This window comes from Acanthochromis polyacanthus, chromosome 15, assembly GCF_021347895.1.
Source record: "Acanthochromis polyacanthus isolate Apoly-LR-REF ecotype Palm Island chromosome 15, KAUST_Apoly_ChrSc, whole genome shotgun sequence".
In the NCBI taxonomy this organism is placed as follows: domain Eukaryota; kingdom Metazoa; phylum Chordata; class Actinopteri; family Pomacentridae; genus Acanthochromis; species Acanthochromis polyacanthus.
This window is the reverse complement of record NC_067127.1, coordinates 25,702,558-25,723,899: the sequence shown is the minus strand read 5'-3', so window position 1 is coordinate 25,723,899 and position 21,342 is coordinate 25,702,558. Positions and strand designations below refer to the sequence as shown.

Sequence of the window (21,342 nt, the reverse complement as noted above, 5' to 3'; positions counted from 1 at the left end):
GAATCACTGTCTCCAAAATGGCAGCCTTAGATAGAGTTAGGGAGAGACGAGGAGGGAGAAAAGAGAGGTATCTGACATCTGTTTGTTCAAGGAGAAACAGAAAGAGGGGGGTGACACTAAAAATGAATAGCTGACAGAGAGAGAGAGAGAAGGAGAGATGGGCATTGAGAAATCATTTTACCATGTCAAGACCGACACGTACAGGAGAGAGCCAGATGGTTTACATTGGGTGTACTTTGTGAGCGTGTGTCTATGTGTGTGTGTGTGTGTGTGTGTGTGTGTGTGCGTGGTGCGTGTGTGTGTGTGTGTGTGCGTGTGTGTGTGTATTTGTGAGAGACAAGCAGTGTAATGAGGGAACAGACGAGACATCATGTAAATTAAATATGTCCAATCTCTGACTCGCCTCTCAATCTTCACACAATTTTTTTAAAAAGCCACTTTCATTTATATTAGCCTAAAAAACACACTCAGCTCACCCACACACACACACAAACATATCGAACCCAAGGCACAAATGAAAAAATACACACATGCACGCATGAAGACACACACACAAACACCCCTTGACATGCCGGCTCTGACAAGCGTGGCTGATGTGCGGCGCGAATGCGCATGGTAATAGGCCAATCAAAAATGCAAAACAATTGGCAATTACTGTGAGGACCTAATGGTCATTAGAATTTACAACTAGGTAATGAACTAAAGTCTGCCCACTGCATGCATATTCATAAAGCTATTTGAGCTTTGAAGATTAAAGTAGCGCTTAAAATTCAAATGAGCCTCCGCAAATTATCGGGAAAAGTCAGTGCTGCTGCGGCTGGTGGCGATGGGGGAGTTCCTTCTGCATGCTGTGAGTGCGTTTATGTGTGTGATTTTTTAAGCATTATTAAATGATGTGTTCCTCGACGTCTGAAGATCGAACGTGTGTAATTACAGTTTGGTTTTGTTTGTTTTTTAGTTTATCTTAAAAGTATCCCATGTTTGTAACATCACAAGACACAGATTATTATTTAATTTATTGCAATGCGTTTTTTTTTTAATTTTAAAAAATTTAAGCTATTAATAGAAATATTTCCTTCAGTAAAATGTTCCTGCTGGAGTAGAAACACTACAGCCCATGTTGGGATGCAAAAAAAGAGTTAAATCTATTGCTTGAAATACATTTGTGGTTCCTAACTTTTTTTGGCATGTAACCCAAAAAGTGAAGCAATACCTGCGTCACCGGTTATCTATATGTACACCAGAAATGAACAATGAGAGATATTTTTCTTTTCATATTAAAGTGCCCAGTAATTGATAAAAAAAAAGTAGCAAATAAAAAGCTCCTTTTCTTTCCTGTAAAGCTTCATCTTGTGACTTATTAAGTTTGTATTGTAACTTGTATTGACTGGACATGTGTAGATGGATGTGAAAGTCCTGCTGTGTAAATCTACATGTGTGTTTTCAGATTGCGTGGATGTTGGGAAGATGCACTTTGTCCGTATCTTCTACTTATTATCAGCGTTATTTCTTGCCCATTAGTGAGAGTATGTTTGGAGATTGTAATGGACACATGGTGGAGATGGAGCGGGATGTTTTGTGGTTTGAGTAAGAGGAATTACTCTTTAACAACTTTTTGCATGACCACATGTGAAGGTAGATGTACATCATGTAAATACAACTAATAAATAATTCAATAAATAGACTAGAAACTCATGTTGGGAGCCATGAACAGAAAATAATCGCTTTACTACTACAGACAAAAAAGAAGAGCAGCAAATATTCACATCTGAGAAGCTATGGCTGAAGATTAATATTATTCAGAAAATTTAAAAAAGCACCTTTTTCCTGCAAAGTGACTATAATACCGCCTTTACAAATTTATAAATGGAGATCCACGGCTGTAATTGACTGAGCTTGTTTTTGGCGCCTTGTATTTCACAGTGATCTCAGACTGCAGCAGTGAGACACTCAAACAGTTTATGGTTGTCTAGCCTTGCACCGTTGCAATGAATGGTGTGTGTTAAAAAAAAAAAATGGAATTACATAAGTTTCCTGCTTTGACTTTATTTGGCACTAAACATGCCGTTAATTTGCTGAGAAGAAGGATGTAAAGTGGAAAAGGAGGTGGGAGTGACAGAAAGAAACAGACTGATGCTCACAATGCCAAAATAAAAGATTAGACCCACTCATACAGAGCTGTGCATGTATAGTAAACAGTGTGTGCTCCACTTATCAACACACTCACACAGCTAGAGAGCAGTAGTGTGAGTGTGTGTGTGTGTGTGCGTGCGTGCGTGCGTGCGTGCGTGCGTGCGTGCGTGCGTGCGTGCGTGCGTGCGTGCGTGCGTGCGTGCGTGCGTGCGTGCGCTGCTCTTCTGCAGTTGTAGTAGCAGTTCAGCCAAATGGGGAACATGAAACCAGAGCTAGGAGCCAGGCCCTTCCACACATATGCAGACACACACACACGCACACACACATGTAGACAAATGCACACACACACACACATTGCCAGCTCAGCTCTGGCACACTTTAGCAGGGGATGTCCTGCATCCACACTGCCAGCTCACACACACACACACACACACACACACACACACACACACACACACACACACACACACACACACACACACACACACACACACACACACACACACACACACTTTCATGTTCAGTTGTGCCACACTGAAACACACATGTAGGCATGTTGTAAGTAATGACAGGTACATACAGCACAAGGGGAAGCACTGATGAATGAACACATATCTGGCCAGTAAGATCTGAATGTTGTGTGTGTGTGTGTGCGTGTGTGCGTGTGTGTGTGTGTGTGCGTGTGTATGTGCGTGCATATGTGTGTGTGTGGTGTATAGAGCCACTCTGTAATCCAGTGGCCTATATAAATAAGCTTTGTAGTGTATAAACAGTTTTATGAACAGGCCTTCAACTGCCTTCAACATAATAAGAGAGCTGAGTTACATGTGCACCCCCTGAGCAGACCAAGTGGAGTGTGTGTGTGTGTGTGTGTGTGTGCGTGAGTGAACTGGAATAAACACATACACACACAGAGAGCAAGCAGCAAGAGAGCCAGAAACAGCAGCTTTCCCTCTCGCCACGAAGGAGTAAATGTAGCATGGATGTCGAATCGCTCGCATAAACACAAAGAGCCAGATCAATAAACAATCCTCCATCACGCAACACGTACAGTAGTCCACTTGACGTCACAGACGTCACTGACACACTGTCACCGCTGTAAATACTGCAAACTGGGGAAATAACGCAGCGCCTTTAATGTCTCATTGTGCTCTGCTGCTGTCATTGTTTTGGAGTGGTTTGCCAGCCGCAGTAATCTGGGAGATCTCGTTTTGTTTTCAACAGATCTGTCTCCATCTTTGGCCATCGTTGCAGTGGTGCTGTGTCTGCGCCGCACTTCCCAGGGCTCAGCTGTCAATCAAAATGTGTGGGCAACGTGACGTCTTTCCCTTGGATTTTTTTTTTTAAGTCTTTGATGTTGTTGTTGTCTCTTCATCCGTGGTAGTGGTGGTGGTGATTGCTGTCCATGCCCTGTTCTTCTTATTCCAAAGCCACTGCAGATGTAAAACACATCACATCCTGGGCAAGCGGGAATTTATACCAGAGAGACTCAATGGATAATGCTGCAAAACTTTCAAACCTGTTTAAAAGCATCTTCTGCTATGACAAACCTAATCTGCACTGTAAAAGAAAAACCTGACAGCTGAAACAACTTGCTGTTATCCTGCAACTGTGACTAAAATAATGACCCTATTGATGATCATTTTTCTGCTCTGCAGTGGCTCTACACAGGTGGAAAGTAAATCAAGAAAAAGTAAGTTGCTTTACTTGTGCCCTGCTCTTCTTCTATGTGTTCTAAAATGGCAGCAAATGTGAAACATGTCACTTTCTGTGCAACCAGGGTGTTTATCCAGGAAAACTCACCAGATACTGTCATCAAAAATGTCAGTTTATGATATCAATTCAATGAACGTTTTCCGACTATAATTAATCTAATTTCCGCTGTAAAAAAAACTCAGCTCACTATTGTTCTGCTGTGATTCCATAATCACTGATGAATATGTATGTGTTGATTACCACTGTGCAGCTTTCTTTTCACTCTTCCTACTCCATATGCAGAGGTAGAAAGTAAATACAGTCAGAGTAAGTACATTTACTCTCGCCTTGCTCCTCTCCTATTTATTCTCAATGCACTGCAAATGTAAAATGCATCTGTGCAAGGAAAAAAACAGCTACTGTTGCAAAATGTTTTTGCATAATTAATAGCAATTAGCACACCATTACAACTACAGGACATCATTTTAAAAAAAATGATAAGAACAACTTGCTGTTATTCTGCTGTAACCACCTTTTAATGACTGCCAGACTAAAGTGAGAATCTATCGATCAGCACAGGAAACTCTCTCTTCTCTAATCTTTCCCACTGCACAGAGAGGTCAAAGGTCACACTCAGAGCAGCAGCCCTGACCTTAATATGAGTCAATTGTCTTGCCTTTTTATTAGCACCACACACCCTGAGAAATCAGCTGCATAATATCCTTAATGTTTCTGAAAGAGTCACAAGTAACTGGTGATGTTATTGTGACGTCATCAGTTTGGGCCTGCAGGTTACACATCTGCATTATGAACTGGATTGATAGGGTGCCTTTAAAATACATTAACTGTATTGTTTTTGCCAGGATAGCTCAGCTGCTGCTGAGCTGGCCCCCAGCTTTACAAAAGCGTGATAAAAAAATTGCTACAGTAGCCCTCTAAATGACAAAACACAGTGATATTCAGTTAGCGATTCAGTGCTGCTGCCCCAGTACTACCTTATGTAACAAAACGTGGCTGTGTGTGCATATGTGTGTCTGCGTGAGCATTACCAGACAGGATAAAGGATAAATCAACAGGCCTGCCGGTTGAGTCTTAAAATTCACATGAAGTGCTCCACATTCTATTTCCAGCTTTGTTTTATTACTACTGCCTGATGCTGTCAGCAGCAAATTCCACATTTTTTGGTTCCGCCTGGACATGCTGTCAATATGCAGAGTTTTTTTTTTCTTTTTCTTTTTGTGAGTGCTAAATATAAAACACAATGTAGCCTGTTGGCCTTGGTGGTAGATTATTAGCTTTTGCAGCAGAACACTGTACGAGCTACCCTGCCACTGATGCTTTGTGCGCACACCACCATGTTTACATTCTGCAAGCTCGTTTAAAATGCCGACACAGCCGTATTCCCACTGTTCAAATGCTGCACTCGAGTCCACTAAATAAAATCTTATGTAGAGAAATAAAGAAAGACAGACATAAAGAGGGAGCGACAATAGATTAGTAATGGCAGCCAGCGTGTGAAATCTCTTTGTAGGCTCGCTGGGATGTGGCACAGCATGAGGCGCGCGTGCACATAGACACACAACACACACACACACACACACCCCAAACATACTGTAATTGATTCAGTATCAATTGGCTGTCCTGGATTTGCATTGACTGCTAATGTTGCAGGGAGAGAAAGAGAGAGATGCACGAGCCAAAAGAGAAAATGAAAAAAGAAGAGGAGGAGGGAGAGGACAGACATGAGATGGAGAGAGAGAGCGATCTGACACCGAGCCAGACAATGAATGGGTGTTAAAAATGCACTAATGTGTATTGAGGTGGGCAGTGTTAGCCAGTGATGATAAGCTAATTGCTAATCAGTAGATCATAGACTAACAATACTCTTGTTACGAGGCTTCCAGCCAGGATGACTCTTCAGTGTGCTGACCAGAACAACGAGATTTTTTGGGCAAAATTTATGAATGTGGCTGATAAATTAGTCTCAAGATTTTTTTTGATTTATCATCACGCTCTAGTAGTGACAATATCTGTGTTAATGAGCTAATATTGATAGGCTAATGCAGCTTATCAGCCAATATTTCTCATAGAAATCACTGGTCAGCAGGATGAGTAATTCCTCGTACTGGCCACATATCAAGTCAAGCTCATTAACACACATATTATGACTGATTTTCCGTCGAGGGAAGGATTAAATTCTTGATGCTAATTATGTGAAATCAATTGGCAAACTGGACAGCAGCAATTGTATTTACTGTAGAAATAATCCACAAAGAATTCATTCTAAATTTCAATTTTCGAGCCAAGAATTTTTTTTCAACCATAATCACTTTTGGGTAAAAAAAAAAAAAAAAAAAATGTGGTGGGGGAAAAAGCGAGTAGGGCATGGCCATTCACACACAGAAACGTATACACACACACACACACACACACACACACACAAACGCCTCTCTTTTGAGACATTAGCGATGCTGTTTCTGAATGAGGGGCGCCTCAGGGATTATAATCAGAATTTTCATCTCAGTCAGGGATTAATAGAATAAATGGGCAAGAGAGAGAGCACTAACCATGTGTGTGTGTGTGAGTGTCTGTGTGTGGTGTGGTGGGCGGGCACGCTGCCTTTTTGCATCACTGATCGGGCATTTTGCCTGTACAGTGTTCTCTCGCGCACACACTCACAGGTAATGTCTCGGCTCTCCTCGGTCGGAGCTGTTTGATATGTAAATAGCAGCGTTCCAGCACAAGTCCGACGCTTTGTGTTTCTCTGAGCATCGCAGCAGTCGGAGCAGCTCTGTCGCTCTCTGACCACAGAGGCAGATACATATTTTACAACAAGCAGCCATAAAGCCATCACATTATAGAGGCAGATTCATGCAGGAAAACATATGCACAGACATAGGGAAGAGTTTGAAAATTGCTGCAGGAAGAAGCAAAAACTATTCACCCATTTTTTTAAAGAACACAGAGAAAGACATATTTTTCTTATTGGAATTATAAATAACAAGAAGATACAACATTTTTTAAAATGTCACATTCATACAGATTTAACTCAATTAAGAGTGAAGAATATGGATACTTAATCTAAAACCCAGCAAAAAATGTGAGAAATTCCAAATCACTAGTATGAAACTGGCAGATGTTTACTCCTTCTGAATATGTAATTAATTGCCGCTACACTGGTACTCATTTGGTGAGCAAAGGCCTTACGTACTGTAAGAAACCCAGCCAGCATTCACAAATAAGAAACACACATGCATTCCTCAAACGCCTTCTTTTTTTTTGTCATTAGGAATGCTTTTGGATGGCTACAGTCACAGCTGAAATTCCAGCAAGTTTTTATTATTTTTGGGTGTATTTACTTCGCCGTGACAGTTTGGGGTCAATTAGGATGAAAGCCGGGGTCGAAGGGCTGGAGGGGAGGAGGGCTACACTGGCTTTAATTATCAGCGATCGGAATGGACGTGTTGCAAAATTCTGCATGCGAGGTGGTGTTTATGCTGGTGTGTGTCCAGCAGCTGAGAAAGCCTCCATAATTTTTTTTGAAAAGCTTCGATTGAAGAGAATAGATGCAAATAAAACAGATGGACAGTTTAAAGGCTGGTGTTTTCCTTTTCAATCTTAAATTCCAAACGGCAGATATTTAATAATGCTCAGTCTGTCTGCTGTTCTGCTTGACGTTAACATCAGACAAGATATATAACGCTGCTGTCCTGTTTTTTTCTCCTGTCTGAGTGTACAGCTGTTCCTACCAAGACGTTCCCACACACAACGCTATTGAAGCAACCAGACGCCTGTATTATGATGTAAATCGCTCTAATAACCCAGTTTAGCTGCTGAGTGTCTGAGTGTGTGTGTGTGTCTGTGTGTGTCTGTGTGTCTGTGTGTGTGTGTGTGTGTGTGTGTGTGGAGGGGGGGGTGATGAAACATATAGACAGAAACACTGTCTAAAAAAAAGAAACACACACACTCACTTGTGACTCTAGTACCCCAGAGGCAAAGGTCAAAGGTCAAACACATCTTAAATTGGCAACAATTTTCCTCATCTCCACTTTCTGTAAGAGTATTTTTTAATTGTGGGAAGTGACATTAAATTGCAAGAAATGACAAGCGGAGCCTTTGGAAGCTTATTGTGCTTGTTTCCTCAAATGGCAAAATGGGAAACAAACTGCAACATTTAGGATTCCTGAGCTGCGTTCAAGGCGCAAAATGATGAAGCGTGTATTTTGCTTGTGTGTTTCCGCTACTCTATTTTATCTCCCTCTTTCTCTCTCTCTGTAACGGCTAATTTAGTACAGGCAGCCCGCCACTAAAAACTACTGCTAATTAAAATGCACAAGGAAGAAAATAAATGGCGCTGCAACAAATAATTAGTGGTGTTAAGACGCTTTAAATAAACGACTTTCCCTCTATGAGTAAAACTTAAACTATCGTCTCTCGCTTCTCATTTGATTCGTGCACTGAGAAAAGAAAAGGCGATAAAACTGGAACAAAACTGTAAATTTTACCTAGTTTGGTACGGAGGTAAAAGAGAGAGAAAGAATGAAAGCGATCGAGAGCTGGGCTGCATTTAGTCGGGTAAGATGTGGCAGTGGAAGAGGGGGAAACCACACCGAGAGCAGGACACATCTGCTAAGGGCCACATGAGAGGGAAACGCACACACACAAAAATCTCACACACACGTTATGCAAGAACACACATTCTGTGCACCCAATCCCAGAAAGAAGCTGGAGTTACTCCCCAGACTGAGAGTCGCACAACAACACACAATTCAGCCAGTGATTCCATCTACACACACACCAACACTGACCAGTGGAACCACAAAGTCAAGGTCACCCACGTCTCTTTGCCACTGGCCTGTGGGATTTGGTCAGTGTGGCCAAACTGGGCAAACTGGGAAAACACACACATTTACTGGCACAACTTTCTGCACTGAGTTCAGTGGATCAGTGGAAGCACTACTGGTCAGTTAAGGGTAGATAGTGAAATATATCTCTCACACACACACACACACACCTCTTTACAATAAAAACAGACAACTATCCACACAGATGGATGAAGAGAAATCCATCCTAAAGCAAACCAGAGTGCATGTCAGAACAGAGGGGTATTCTCTCAGGTTTCCTCCTCACCTGTAACGTCCTTTTGTCTGTCCTTTGCCTGACAAACCCCTGAACACATCGAGCACATGCCATCCAAAAAACTCTTGTTTGCACAACTACAACTCCTTTCAAGGTTTGGGGGTTTGGTGGAGGCAGCATGTAGGCTAAACTGTAGACTCTGCTGGCTTCTCGGACCACAACACAGGCTCAATACGTCAATGATATGAGAACAAGGCCTGATGTTGCGGAAAAAACACACATCCACAGATGCACACCCATCCAGGGCAAAAAGCAAGCCCAGAATCTTCACACAGGGACAATCTGGATACTGGAAGTGACTTCCAAGCTGTAGGACCTCTTTTATGTCTCGATCAGTGACATTTCTGAAAATGTTTAAGAGAAAGACTGAACTACATATTGTTTATTTTTGGTATTCTTTCTGATTTTGCTTTATATTTGCCTGCTTTTTCAAGCCGATAAACAGACATCCCTGCCTCAGTAAAGCTGCTGCCTCTTTGTTTCAGATCAGAGCAGCTGTGTTCAGATCTAGACAAAGGTGATGTGTGTTGGTTACCTGGGAGGGGCTCCTGTTTGGGGCAGATCCCCCGGTGCGATGAGAACCGGTCATCATCTTCATCTGCCAGCGTGGCCTGGACGCCCACTTCCACCGGCCTCCGGCTTCGCAGGGAGCCCAGTGCAGGTGAAGGAGTGAGGGCCAAGCCAGGAGAGGGTGAGGGGGGCTTGTCCAGCCCCCTGCCCACAGCAAGGCAGGGCGGCCCGTGGCATCGCTTCCTCTTGTGCTCAATGAAGAGTAAGATGTCCGCCAGGGGGAAGGTGGCCTGGCACTGGCCGCAGGTCAGCAGGTCCTGCTCCAGAGAAGGGTGAGCATCGTGACCCAGCCGGGCCAGCCGGCCCACAGTCGAGCCTGGGTGGTGCCCGTTGAGACTGCCGCTCTCCTCCGAGTGCTCCGAGCAACGCTCCGACAGCTCCTCCGACGAGACGACGGCCGTGGAGAGGGGCTCGGCTGCTGGTGAGGCACGGGGGGAACAAGCAGGGAGGAAGGGGGAGAAGAAGACAGGGGTGGGAGGAAAGAGGGAGCGAAAAGAGAAGAAATTAGAAGGTGATGCTTACTGTGAGCAGAAAGGGACCAACCACATGTTTACATTTTTCCTTTTCTCTCCTGTAATTTGAACTTATTGATACAACTATTTGTGGGAATTGATGACAAGGAACAGTCCATAAAACCTTTTTCCTTGTGTCACATAGAGGACCGGAGCGAGACAGACGAAGCTAAATAATGGCATGCGGTACACAGAAAAAGGGGATGAGAAAATGTGCCTTGTAATGATAGAAATGCATGTAATGCAAGAAAAATAATTACAGCGGAAGGTGATCTGGATCACACATCATACGAATAAATGGCAGGAAATAATATCCTAAATAGATGCAAAGCTCCAATCAGATGGCTCAAAGATAACAATTTGGTAGCCAATGACAGAGGCAGCTTAGAAAATGATGGTTAAACACAGCATTCACCAAAAAACTCAGTATGTGGATGAGTTTGACTTGCCTAGCCTTGTTTGTACAGGGTCTCATCCTATAATCAGCAGAAGGGAAAACCGTCACAAACATGTCCAACATATGTGGCGGGGAAGGGGAAGAGAACACAGGCGGCACAGACAGAGTGTGTGTCTGGGGGAGGAAAAACTCTCCCTATGCCTCGATTACATGTGCCTGACTTATAGTTCTTAGATACCAGCCTCTTGTACAGCGGGAAATCACCCCAAAATGAGCCGTTCAACCCGATTCCTCACCCCTCCAAGGCCGGATTAACTCCTGACTACTTTTTTTAAGAAGCCTTTTGTAGGGCCCAGACTCGTCCTGCAGTGGAGGGAGAGGAGAGCGAACAGAGCGGTCGGCTGAATTAGGGAAGCGAAACGGGAGAACATAATTTACTGTCCCTCTTTTAAAGAAAATCTTCCAGTCCAAGGTGAAGAGTCTGACTCTGTGCTAGCCGCCTAATGCATGTTGACCTTCTTTACTCAGCCGCCAATTTCACATTTTAATGAACTTAAGACCACTGAGAATCAAAAAATAGATTTTAATTTTCACTGTCTGGGTGATTGGTACAGATTTTGTCTGATAACAGGGATAGGATAGGGCTCCCGTGCATGTAGCTGGTTGTGTGTGTGGGAATGCATGCAAGTGTGTGTGAGAGAGAGAGGGGGGAGAAAGAGAAGGGGGGCTGAATACAAACTACATCTCCTCAAGGAACTATCATTTGAATGCCGCAATCCTGCGTGACATCTGTGCACAAACTGGGACATGAAGATAACATGATAAATTCCCGGCTTGCACCAACCACTACCCCATCAACGGACCCCCTCCTCCTCATACTGTCCCCGCCCCCCCCTCCTCCAAACCCTTCTCCTCTTTGATTTAACTTCACGTCAACACAACGCCACGCAAGTTACACAACAACTCTCAGGAGGAGGAGGGGAGGTGGGGGTGTTGGGGGACATTAAATTCACCGGATAAAACAACAATAGAGAAAAAAATCTAATGAAAGCTGCGTAAGCCCCTCACAAGTTAAAGTCAAGAGTGGATATTTGGGGTGTGAAAAACATTTTGTTAGATTTTATGGAGCATGAGCAGGGAGACCTAAATAAGTTTTTTTTTTTAATAAAAAATTACAAAGCAGGTCTTTACGCAAAGTTCAATTTCAATAGAACAGAAATGTACATAAATTTCTCATTTGTGTCTATTTTTAGAGCAGATCTGTTGGTTGAAACAAACAGCAAGAGAAGGATTATGTGTCTGTGCACAAAAATCATACCTCAAAACATGCAGAACAATGCAATTACACTAAACACATTACACTAAAATGACGGTGCAAATGTTCTATCAATTGGAAATCATTTCAGAAAACTGCATCTTTGAAGCTCCACATGTCAGATAAATTTTAAACAGTGAGTCAAGAGATTTGAAAACTTAACTGCTGGGCTCTCTGCTCTCTGCCCCCAAAATAAATTACATAAAAAATATATCCATCTTGAAAAAATGTGTAAAATACCAATAATGAAATTTAATCTGGAGATGAAAATGTCAAGCAGAAAAATACACTGTTGGTCTTTCTTACATTTTACTACCTAAATTCACCCTGACAGTACTGTTAAAAAGGGAGCACTGCAAATGCTGTATACTTTAAAATGTCGGCTATAAATATAGAATTGTGAGAAAAATAAGTAAAATTACTGGTGCTGAATACAAGAACTAATCAGGGATTAATGTTTGCTTTACAGCGACAGGCCGAAATCTGAGCTCCATCACTGCCAAATTTGACTGTGAGTGCAAAGAGAAAAGTGTGTGTGTGTTGTGGGGTTTCAGGGGGTAAAAGGTAAAGTGTGCCGGCATATTAGAGCAGAGGTCCTGACGGCAGCCTGCATATATGTAAAAGTGTGATCCACAAAGAAGAGATACAGGGAGAGAAAGTGGGTTCGAGGTGATGAAGAGGAACTGTAGATGGGGACGGAGGTTCTCCTCCCTCCCTCTCTTCTTTTCTCCCCCCCGTCCCTTCCTCATGTCTTGTACACTCTCTCTTTATTCTAAAGAGATCGCCAAATAGTAGCCCGTGTAGATAGGGGTGGCGGTGAAACTCGTCAGGTTCAATTTCAGAGCCGGATTTTCTGATCGCGCTCTGCCTCCTAGCGACGGCACATGGCCATGGTGACTGCGCTGTCACCCATGTGAACACACACAAACGCACACACGTTCTCTCTCACTCCAAACCAAACACAGGCGACAGCCAGTCAACATACCGAAACATAATTAAGCACTGATGCGTAAAGATGCCCAAATATCTTCTTGTTTTATGTTTGCGAACACTCGGAGAGACGCTGAAACGCTGCGAGGTGGCGCACAGTACGGCACATGGTGCGGTGATAAACGCCACTTTGCCAATTGCCCTGCAGTTTCCAAACACACTCATCTGCTTTCTCGTGATATATCGGACTTGTGTGTGTAAATAAATCAAATTAACCCGAAGTAAATAAAAATTTGAGGATAAATAAACGCCGTGCGTAAAGACGGATTCTTCGGACTCAAACATTTTTTTGGAATCTTGTCGCTTCTCACACACCGCAGCTGCAACACACCAACAAGCTGATGTCCATTTCTTACCTTAACTGTACATGAAGCTTTGGAATTGTGTTGTTTTTGTTTGTTTGTTTGTCTTTGGTCCTCATTTGTGGGGAAAAATATAAAGAGTGGACTAAATATGCTGCTGTCCTGTTGCTGTGTTTCATGTCTAACTCAGCTGCAGAGAATCTGCTGACTGTTTCAGGAAGATACCTCGTCTAAACTAAACATCAGTAAACAGCCTTTACATAAGAGGCACTAGGATTTTAAAAGATGTGTAACAGTAAATCGATTTGTGTTGTCTCTATTGCTGAGTTGCTGTTAGAGGGAGGTAGTTGTAAACAGCCGGACACGAGATTTTTCCCCCCTCGATCCAAAAATCCACCTCCAAGTTTTTTTTTTTGTTTTTTTTCTGAAAATAATCCAAAAATAGAACGAGAGAACAGATGAAAAAGCTGCCTGCAGAACTATCAGGTAGCGATATTCCGGTGGGTGATTTCTCCACGAAGCTTCGTGGAGAGGACGCATTCTACGACCGGGAGCCCTGCGCGTTTCCACTGACCGGAGCGACCGTGGGGGCACCGGAGCCACAGTGAGTGCATTTCACAGCCTATGAATGCACATTCTCGCCGTCTAACAGAGAAGCTGTAACGGTTCTATACCCACACGCAAACTTTTTTTTCTCTTTCGGGCTTTGGGGGAATCTCCGAGCGGCTTTTACGCACGAAGGTGTCGCACTTTCTCGCCACGCTGTTAAGTCCAGTTGACCGCGGGTCCGAGCGGTGCGTCCGGTGTCCACAAGCTCCTGCTTTGCTGCCCTGTCCCCCTTTTGCTGAATGAATTGAAAGGCAGCCATGAATGACATTTTTCTTTCTTTTTTCGTCTCTACTTACGCGAAAAATCCCGTTTGCTTAAGTGCTGGGGTTTGCCTTGCTTGCGGCGAGACATGGTGGCTGACGGCGGCGGCGTTCAGCGCGGATCACATCGGGGAGAGCCGGGGTTAAAGAGGAGACTCCGGTGGGGCAAAAAATATCTTCATCCAACGCCTTTGACATCCACAAGAAGAAAAAAATAAAATAAATTAGAAATAATATAAAGATGGCGCGGAGGCGAAGATGGATCGCGGGATCGCCGTCATGGCTTTTTTGAGAAAGGAGAGCAGAGAAAAAAGAGAGAGAGAGTGAGAGAGAGGTGGATGGAGAGAGAGAAGGGGAGAGAGATGGAAAAAATGGCAAAAGCCCCCCCCCCTCTTCCCCCCCGCCACCCCTCCCCTCACCCCCCCTCCCTCACCCCCCCTCTGAGCTGTGCAAGTTCAAGTGCACGGACGTGACGTTCCCGGCGAACTTGAACGTCAGGCGATGGACGGACACCCGACATACAAAAACATGGGCAGGGCCGAGGCACCCGAGTGGGAGTGGGAGTGGGAGGAGGGACGGACGGGACGCGCAATAACAACACCAATGGACGGTCATTAGAGAGAGAGAGAGAGAGAGAGAGAGAGAGAGAGAGGAGGAGGAGGAGGAAGGGGGGGCTGGACATGAGAAATAGACCCGGTGGAAGCCAATGGACACAGAGATCAGGGGGGCCGGACAAGAGGCACTTGGAGGGAGGGAGGAGTGTGTTTGAGAGAGAGAGAGACAGAGAGAGAGAGACAGAGATGTCTAATGAAAGCAATATGCAGAGAGAGAGAGAGAGAGAGAGAGAGAGAGAGAGAGGTGGACGCAAAACAGGGGAAGCCGCGGACAGGAGCTCACTGGAGGGGGCGGATATAATACTGCTGCATATGTACTAGAGAGCGGAGCAGCGTGTGAGTGTGTGGATAAAGTCTGTCGCGTGTGGTGGCCGCTGCTCCAGTCCGATAAAAGCGCACAGAGCTGGCCACAAGCTCACCTGGACGTGCACGGATGTGCGTGCACCCTTAAAAGGTTTGCACATAAATGGACGTGTGAGAGAGAAAGATGTTAAAATGACAAGGAGCAACTATCCGGTTACAGCGAACAGGACAGACAGGTTGAACAAGCAGCAGAAACATAGACAGCGGCTATAACCTGGGTGGCTTCCCTTATGCTTTCCATAAAGCACACAGTGCTCTGCTCTGCTCACAAATAATAATAAATAATCAAACGAAACAAAGTATATTTTACTCTGAACGTCTGGAAATGTTTTATTTAAATGCCTTTCTCTTAGGTTTTCTAAATATAGTTTCCTGCACGTATTCATTAGGATTTATTGGCTTTGATGATGAGTTACATTATACAACACCCGGCTGCGTAATTATCTTTATTATGGTAACTGAAACTTGGAACAAAAATGGTTAGAAGTGTGTCAAATGAACCAGACCACCACTCTGTACTGGAAAAACGTGCTCAACTTGCAGGCATAGGTTCACTGGTTCATATTTTTTGACTCTATTTTAAGAAACTTTTGGAGTGAATTCACGTCTGATCTTAAAGTCTGGGTCACTTTTACATACATCAGTTCTACAAATTGAAATTCCGCCTTCCCATTGTGGATACTGTCTTTACCAGTGGAGGTGTGTGTTTGGAGGTGGTGGGGTGTGGGAGATGAGGTGCAGTGCAATTTAGATGGGGCATTATAGGGTCCAAATCTTTCATCTGAGAGTGTGTGGAGGTGTCTGTCTGTCTGTCTTTCTGAAATCCAAACTGCAGCCCCGTACAGACCGTGGGAGTGCGAGCGGGCCCATAAGCGCCCGGTGTAATAACTTTCAGATGTGCCTCAGGTTCGAGCCGCATACGGTACAAGGGAGGGTGTGTTGGTGGTAGCGGTGGGGAGGTGGAGAGGAGGAGAAGGAGGAGGAAGACGAAGAAGAAGAGGAGGGGGAAGAGATTGTAAATACTCTTGTAATAAAGGGGGTTTGGTAATATAAGACGCGGGGCTTAAAACAGCGAAGGCGCAGCGCAGCCCGACGCAAATGCGGGGCTTTAAGAACGCACTTATCAAGTGAGGACACACGGCGCAAATTGGGAAGAAGAGAGAGACGCTAGCGTTGGAACTGAAGGGAGAAGGAAGGGATGATACGGGAGCGGGAGACGGAGAGAGTCGCCCGGGAAGCAGCTCCGTCAGCGGCTCCAGAGCAGGAGCCCGGCGGAGGAGCAGCAGCGGCGGCAGAGGCTGCTTCGACGGCTGCAGCGGCGACTTCAGTGGGTGCCTCGGAGACCGGGAGTTACGCGCACTGACCGAAGAGGACGCGCACTTAATACAGGAGGGGTGGGGGTGGTGGAGGGAGGCAAGACAGAGGAGGAGGAGGAGGAGAGGGGGAGTGATGGGAGAGAGACAGAGAGAAAGAGGAGAGAGAGAGAGAGAAGCCGGAGGAGTGGAGGAGGAGGAAGTTCAACGTCAAGGGGGAAAAATGCATGACCAGTGAGTGAAATATTTTGCAGGTTGCAACTCGCTGCATGGCTTATTAGACGGACCGGTGTATGCGTGCGCGCGCAATTGTGGTGCGCGTGCATGACGATGATCCCACGTAGAGTGATTATCCCGTGTGTGAGTGTGTCCAAGTTCAGACAGGTTTAAAGCTCATGTGTGTTTGATTTAAAGTTTATAATATGATAATAACTCCAAGTGGGCTCAGACTTATGAACCACAAACAAGAGGATTTTAATTCTTTATTCACTGGTGGCATTTACAATCAGAAAAGCCAAAAGTCAAAATTCAAATGTTAGTAAATTTGAGAACATTTTTTTCCTAACCTGCTAATTTTAACTATTATCTGTAAGGGGACTATGAGTGCAGTATTATTATTATTATTATTATTATTATTATTGTTTATAATATTGAGACATAATTTGTTTTCTTTGCGGGAAGCCGCTGACAAGCAATCAGGAGTCCATTTAATGCAGGGTGTAAGATTATAGAGAGATGTGATATTATTTCAGTCTCAGCACCTAAATCGGTTGAAATGCACATCTATGGAACGTTATTAAGGGTAGATTTTCTTGCCTTGTTTGTGCACTTTGCAGTGCGCGCAATGAAAGATCATGTTTGTTCTGATTTCAGGGATCTGCAGTTGTTTATTTCAGGTGAATGTAATTAATGCCTCAGTTTTAATTTTCAAAAACTGCGTAAAGAACTAAATGCCATGTCAGTGATGGAGATATACTCCTTTAACGTGAAAGGATTTAAAGATCCATATAAACGACATAGTAAAGAGGCGTCCGTTTTATAGAGCGTAGCTGGGGATAAACGGGGGGATTTCAGCTTTCTTTTCCGGGCATCGGGTGTCCTGGGTGGCCTGCTACTGTGTGGATGGCGACAGGCGGCCACCGCATCCAGTAAACCTGATCCAGTAACACTAGAAGCCCGGGTGACACGGTGGAGTGTTCGGAGGTGCACCCGCGTAAAAAACATCCAGAAGGAAGCTGAGACTTTATCATGTGATTGGTATTTATTAACTTATTTGACTTCTTATCAGCAAGGGACTGAATGTAAAAATTGGCATCATTTTTGAATCAAACTGCCAGACCATCATGTCCCCACCAGCTTTTACGCACAGAATGGAGCAACAACTGACTGTAAATGGTGTGCTGAAGGAAGACAGAATGTGAGGAAAACTTGCTCCGCTGGTTTGAAGGGTCCGTGACATCCCCCAGTTCGTCCCCACACCTAAAGGGCCCCTCGTTTTTAAAACCTACACGCACATCCGAGAGCACTAACCTTGACCTCTCGCTACACCCCTCTCCATCTGTCGGCAACAAAGAATGTTTTCCCCTTTTCTTTTCTTCCCATCTCCTCCTCCCCTCTCTCCGTCCTCCACCTTTCCCTCACACACATACTCGCACACACTCCAAGCCGAGGCGGGACATTGATCAAAGCCCGCAGAGCTGCTCGGACTCGGAGAGCGCGCAGGGGAATCTCTATATGTAAATGGCAGCTCGTCGCCTGGTTCCGTCATAAATCAGTCAGGCTGCATGCTTAATGCTGTGGAGGTGCAGCAGCAGCATTCTGCATACATGAAAGAAGCAAAGCCTGGGTGCATGTTTGCGTGTGCGCGGATATATATGGCATATTTGCTATTTTACTTTATCTTGATCTTCAAATTATAGAGGGAGGAATTAGAAGAGATCGCCAGGAATAAATCTCGGCGCCACAGGCCGCGCTCAGGTGTGTGTGCACAGATAAAAAAGTGATATTGCAGTATATTTTCTGCTCCATATGTAGGCCACACTCTGCCATCTTTAACTTTATTCCTCGTATTCAGCACTTTTATTCGCTTGTTAAGGCGGCTACAACTTCCATCAGCCTATATATTCAGTGCGTATAGACGCTGGGTGAATGGACAGCGGAGTAGTTTGATGATGGTTCATAAAACGGTGAAGGGGAGAATTTAGGCTTTGTAAGGAGCGTGAAAAGAGCGGAGAGACTACAGGGCATCAGACTGGCGGTGGTCACATGCGCGCCTTCCCCTGCACGCACGACAGCTCCGGGTAAATTGAGGGACTGGGGGTGCATTTCAATATATGGAAATGACCGGGGGGCTCCTGAGATAAATCAGCTCCGCGCACCCCCCCCCCCCCCCCCCCCCAGCTCCTCTTCATACCTTCATTTTTCCCTCTCCATCTCTCTGTGTGTCTTTCCAGTCGCCTCTTTTGTTGCTTTTGTCATAATTCCTCATGCAAACCCGTGCGTAAAAACGTGCGGCGTAAACTGACATTACCGGCGATTTACACAAAGTCAGAATTAAAAGGCTGCATCACATGTGTTCAACATGCGGTGGATGCGGCCTAACAGCCATGTTTTTGTAAATTAAAGGATCCGATCTCCACTCTGTGATCAACATAAGCAAAACATTCACTGACTAAAATCAGGCAGTTCAAAATAATTTATACTCGGACATCTATTGAATTTACATAGGAGAGCGTTTTATTTAGAGACATAAAAAGCAACGTTTAAAAATCTTAACATCGCTGAGGCTCGCTGACCATGTTTGGCTCGCGGAACCAAACATAATATTAGTTTCCGCAACTGAGCTGTCAGAGACATTCATTGTGGCCCCCATAAATGTACAATTAATTGTTCGGCTTTCAAGTTCTCTAGTTTGCACCTGTTTGTCCTGTTGTTCAGCTGTAGTCATTTTAAAATGCCCAGGTGGTTCATTTGTGGTTGCTAAATAACAAAAATAATAATTATTTAACAAATAAACCAAGGAGAAACATAAGATCGGGTAAAAAGAAATCCAGTTTTCTCAGTTTTCGGTTTTTCGTGTGTTTATTTCCGATGGGAATTAGCTCCAAATCCCTGTTAAATCTATTCCCTGGCTATTTTGCGGAGGAATTTCAGGCTCTGGTAGTCGTCACACACACATACACACTCGCGCGCGCGCACACACACACACACACACACACACACACACACACACACACACACACACACACACACACGCTCCACTATTCCATCCGAAAAGCTTTACAATAACGGGAGCGGGGTGGATGTTTTTTCACAACGTGCCATTATCACATCTGGGGATGTGCGCGCACGCCGTTGCGTCGGGCCGGTGGTATTAGATGAAATCAGGCGGGATTACACGGCTATAGAGCAAATTATCAGATCCCCCCTCACACCCTCCACCTTCCAGTCTCCCCCTCTTCCTCTGTCTGATGTGTGCCCCTGATGTGACTGCTGAGTTTAAAGCAGAAACCAGGGGCACCCAAACTTTGCACATCCACATATAGCTCACATATGTGGTGATGTATGAATCACAATGGAGCGAGAGGATCTTTACATTAAGTGACTCCCTTGTTTTGCAACACTGGGACCATTTGGAAACCTCTAAAAGGACCCCAGACCACAAACCCCTCATCCGCACAGTGCTCGGTGTCTGGTGTCTATACAGAGAGCCATAGTTCCGCTCTCCAACACACCACAATCCATATCCATCCATCCCTCCTCCCATCTATAATATACAGGCGTGTTTATGGCCGCCGTAGTTAAGTCGTTGTTAATTTTACACTAAACGGGTTGTTATGGAGATGAATGGCAGGAAAGGGATGATACACTTGGGACAACCGGGCATTTTTCTGTTCTGAGAGGATTGCTGTGCAGCTACAGGGATGCGTGAAGGGAGGAGATGTCAGGGAGCAGACGTCCGGAGGGGCCTATTTGTGCTGTAAAGATGTAGGCTACTTGAACACATCATGGTCAGACTGCTGAGAGTTGACACATTCTCTGAGATCACTTCAAGCAGGTTTTTTCATTCAGGTTGGAGGAAAAGTTTTAACTGGCTTTTGGACACAAAACACAAAACTTAAACTAGATTAAACTCGAAATATAATTAGATAAATGCAAACCAGTATGGATGCAGGTTGAGTGCAGTCTGAGGAGCTCGAAAGCACAGAAGTCTCCCTGATACTCACTTTGTCTTGCTCAAGGGAACATCGGCAGCACCAGCTGACGCACTCTGTAGTGAATAAAGTCATCTAATTAGCCCCATCACATTTAACATAACATATACAGAGCACCGGAGAATCTAAAAGCTCCACTGCTTCCGTATGAGGAGACGCTGTGCGTTCGTGTCCAAACACGGACTCCAGCGCCCCCTAGTGTCCAAAGCGTGAGAGCGCAGGGAGGCGGAACGCGGGGCCCCGTTGAAGAGCGCAGCCTCCGCAGGGCCCGGACAGCACCGGGCTCCGGGACGGACTAGAAATGACATAATTTTGAAATGTACACGTTTAAATGGTTAATTTAACATAAGATACGTTTTTATCTAAAATGAAACAAGAATTTGATCTGGTATTGGAAGGGATTTGAGAACAAGCTCAACAAAAGCCTTTACTGGATACAGATCTGATATGTTTGTCAGAACTGATGGTTGGGATTGCTGCTTAAGGTAACAATAATTGTCACTCTTTGTTCTTGTTTTCTTTCTTTTTCTTTTTTGATTCGGGAACTGTTTGGTGTTTCAAAATGAAACCAAAACCCATGAAATCCTCAATAATCCGTAAAATCCTTCAGCAAAATATCACCTGTCCTCCCGTTCACATTTGATCTCCAGCGTTAATGTTTATTTTATAGAAGAAAATTACAACGTGTTGAAATGTGGAATGCAGCCTGCAGCATTTTTTAAAAAGAAGTTTATGGCAAGGCTAAGAAAAAAGTGCGTCTCAGACTATTTAAGGTAAATTATTTGCTTTTAAAATTGATGTAATTTTTGTTTTCTATTTATCATTCTGTGTGAAAATCTGTCACAAAATGCATCTATATATGTTGCAATAATTTATTCGTTGTTGCTATATTATTATTATTATTGTTATTATTATT

The 21,342-nt window shown here is 44.3% G+C and overlaps 1 protein-coding gene across 2 annotated transcripts in view; it reads right to left on the bottom strand.

The window, feature by feature from the left end:
* The window catches only part of bcl11aa (BCL11 transcription factor A a), a 55,507-nt gene extending 41,202 nt beyond the window's left edge, over nt 1–14,305 (bottom strand). Inside the window, exons 1-2 of one of the 2 annotated variants that reach the window (XM_051959586.1) lie at nt 13,959–14,305; nt 9,503–9,952 (exon numbers count right to left, since the gene is read on the bottom strand). In XM_051959586.1, the coding sequence (XP_051815546.1) occupies nt 9,503–9,952; nt 13,959–14,013 (505 nt within the window). In that variant the 5' untranslated portion in view covers nt 14,014–14,305. Of the gene's footprint in view, nt 1–9,502; nt 9,956–13,958 lie in introns of both variants that reach the window. The other variant, XM_022208788.2, reaches the window with a different exon arrangement.
* Between the last annotated feature and the right edge of the window lie 7,037 nt (nt 14,306–21,342).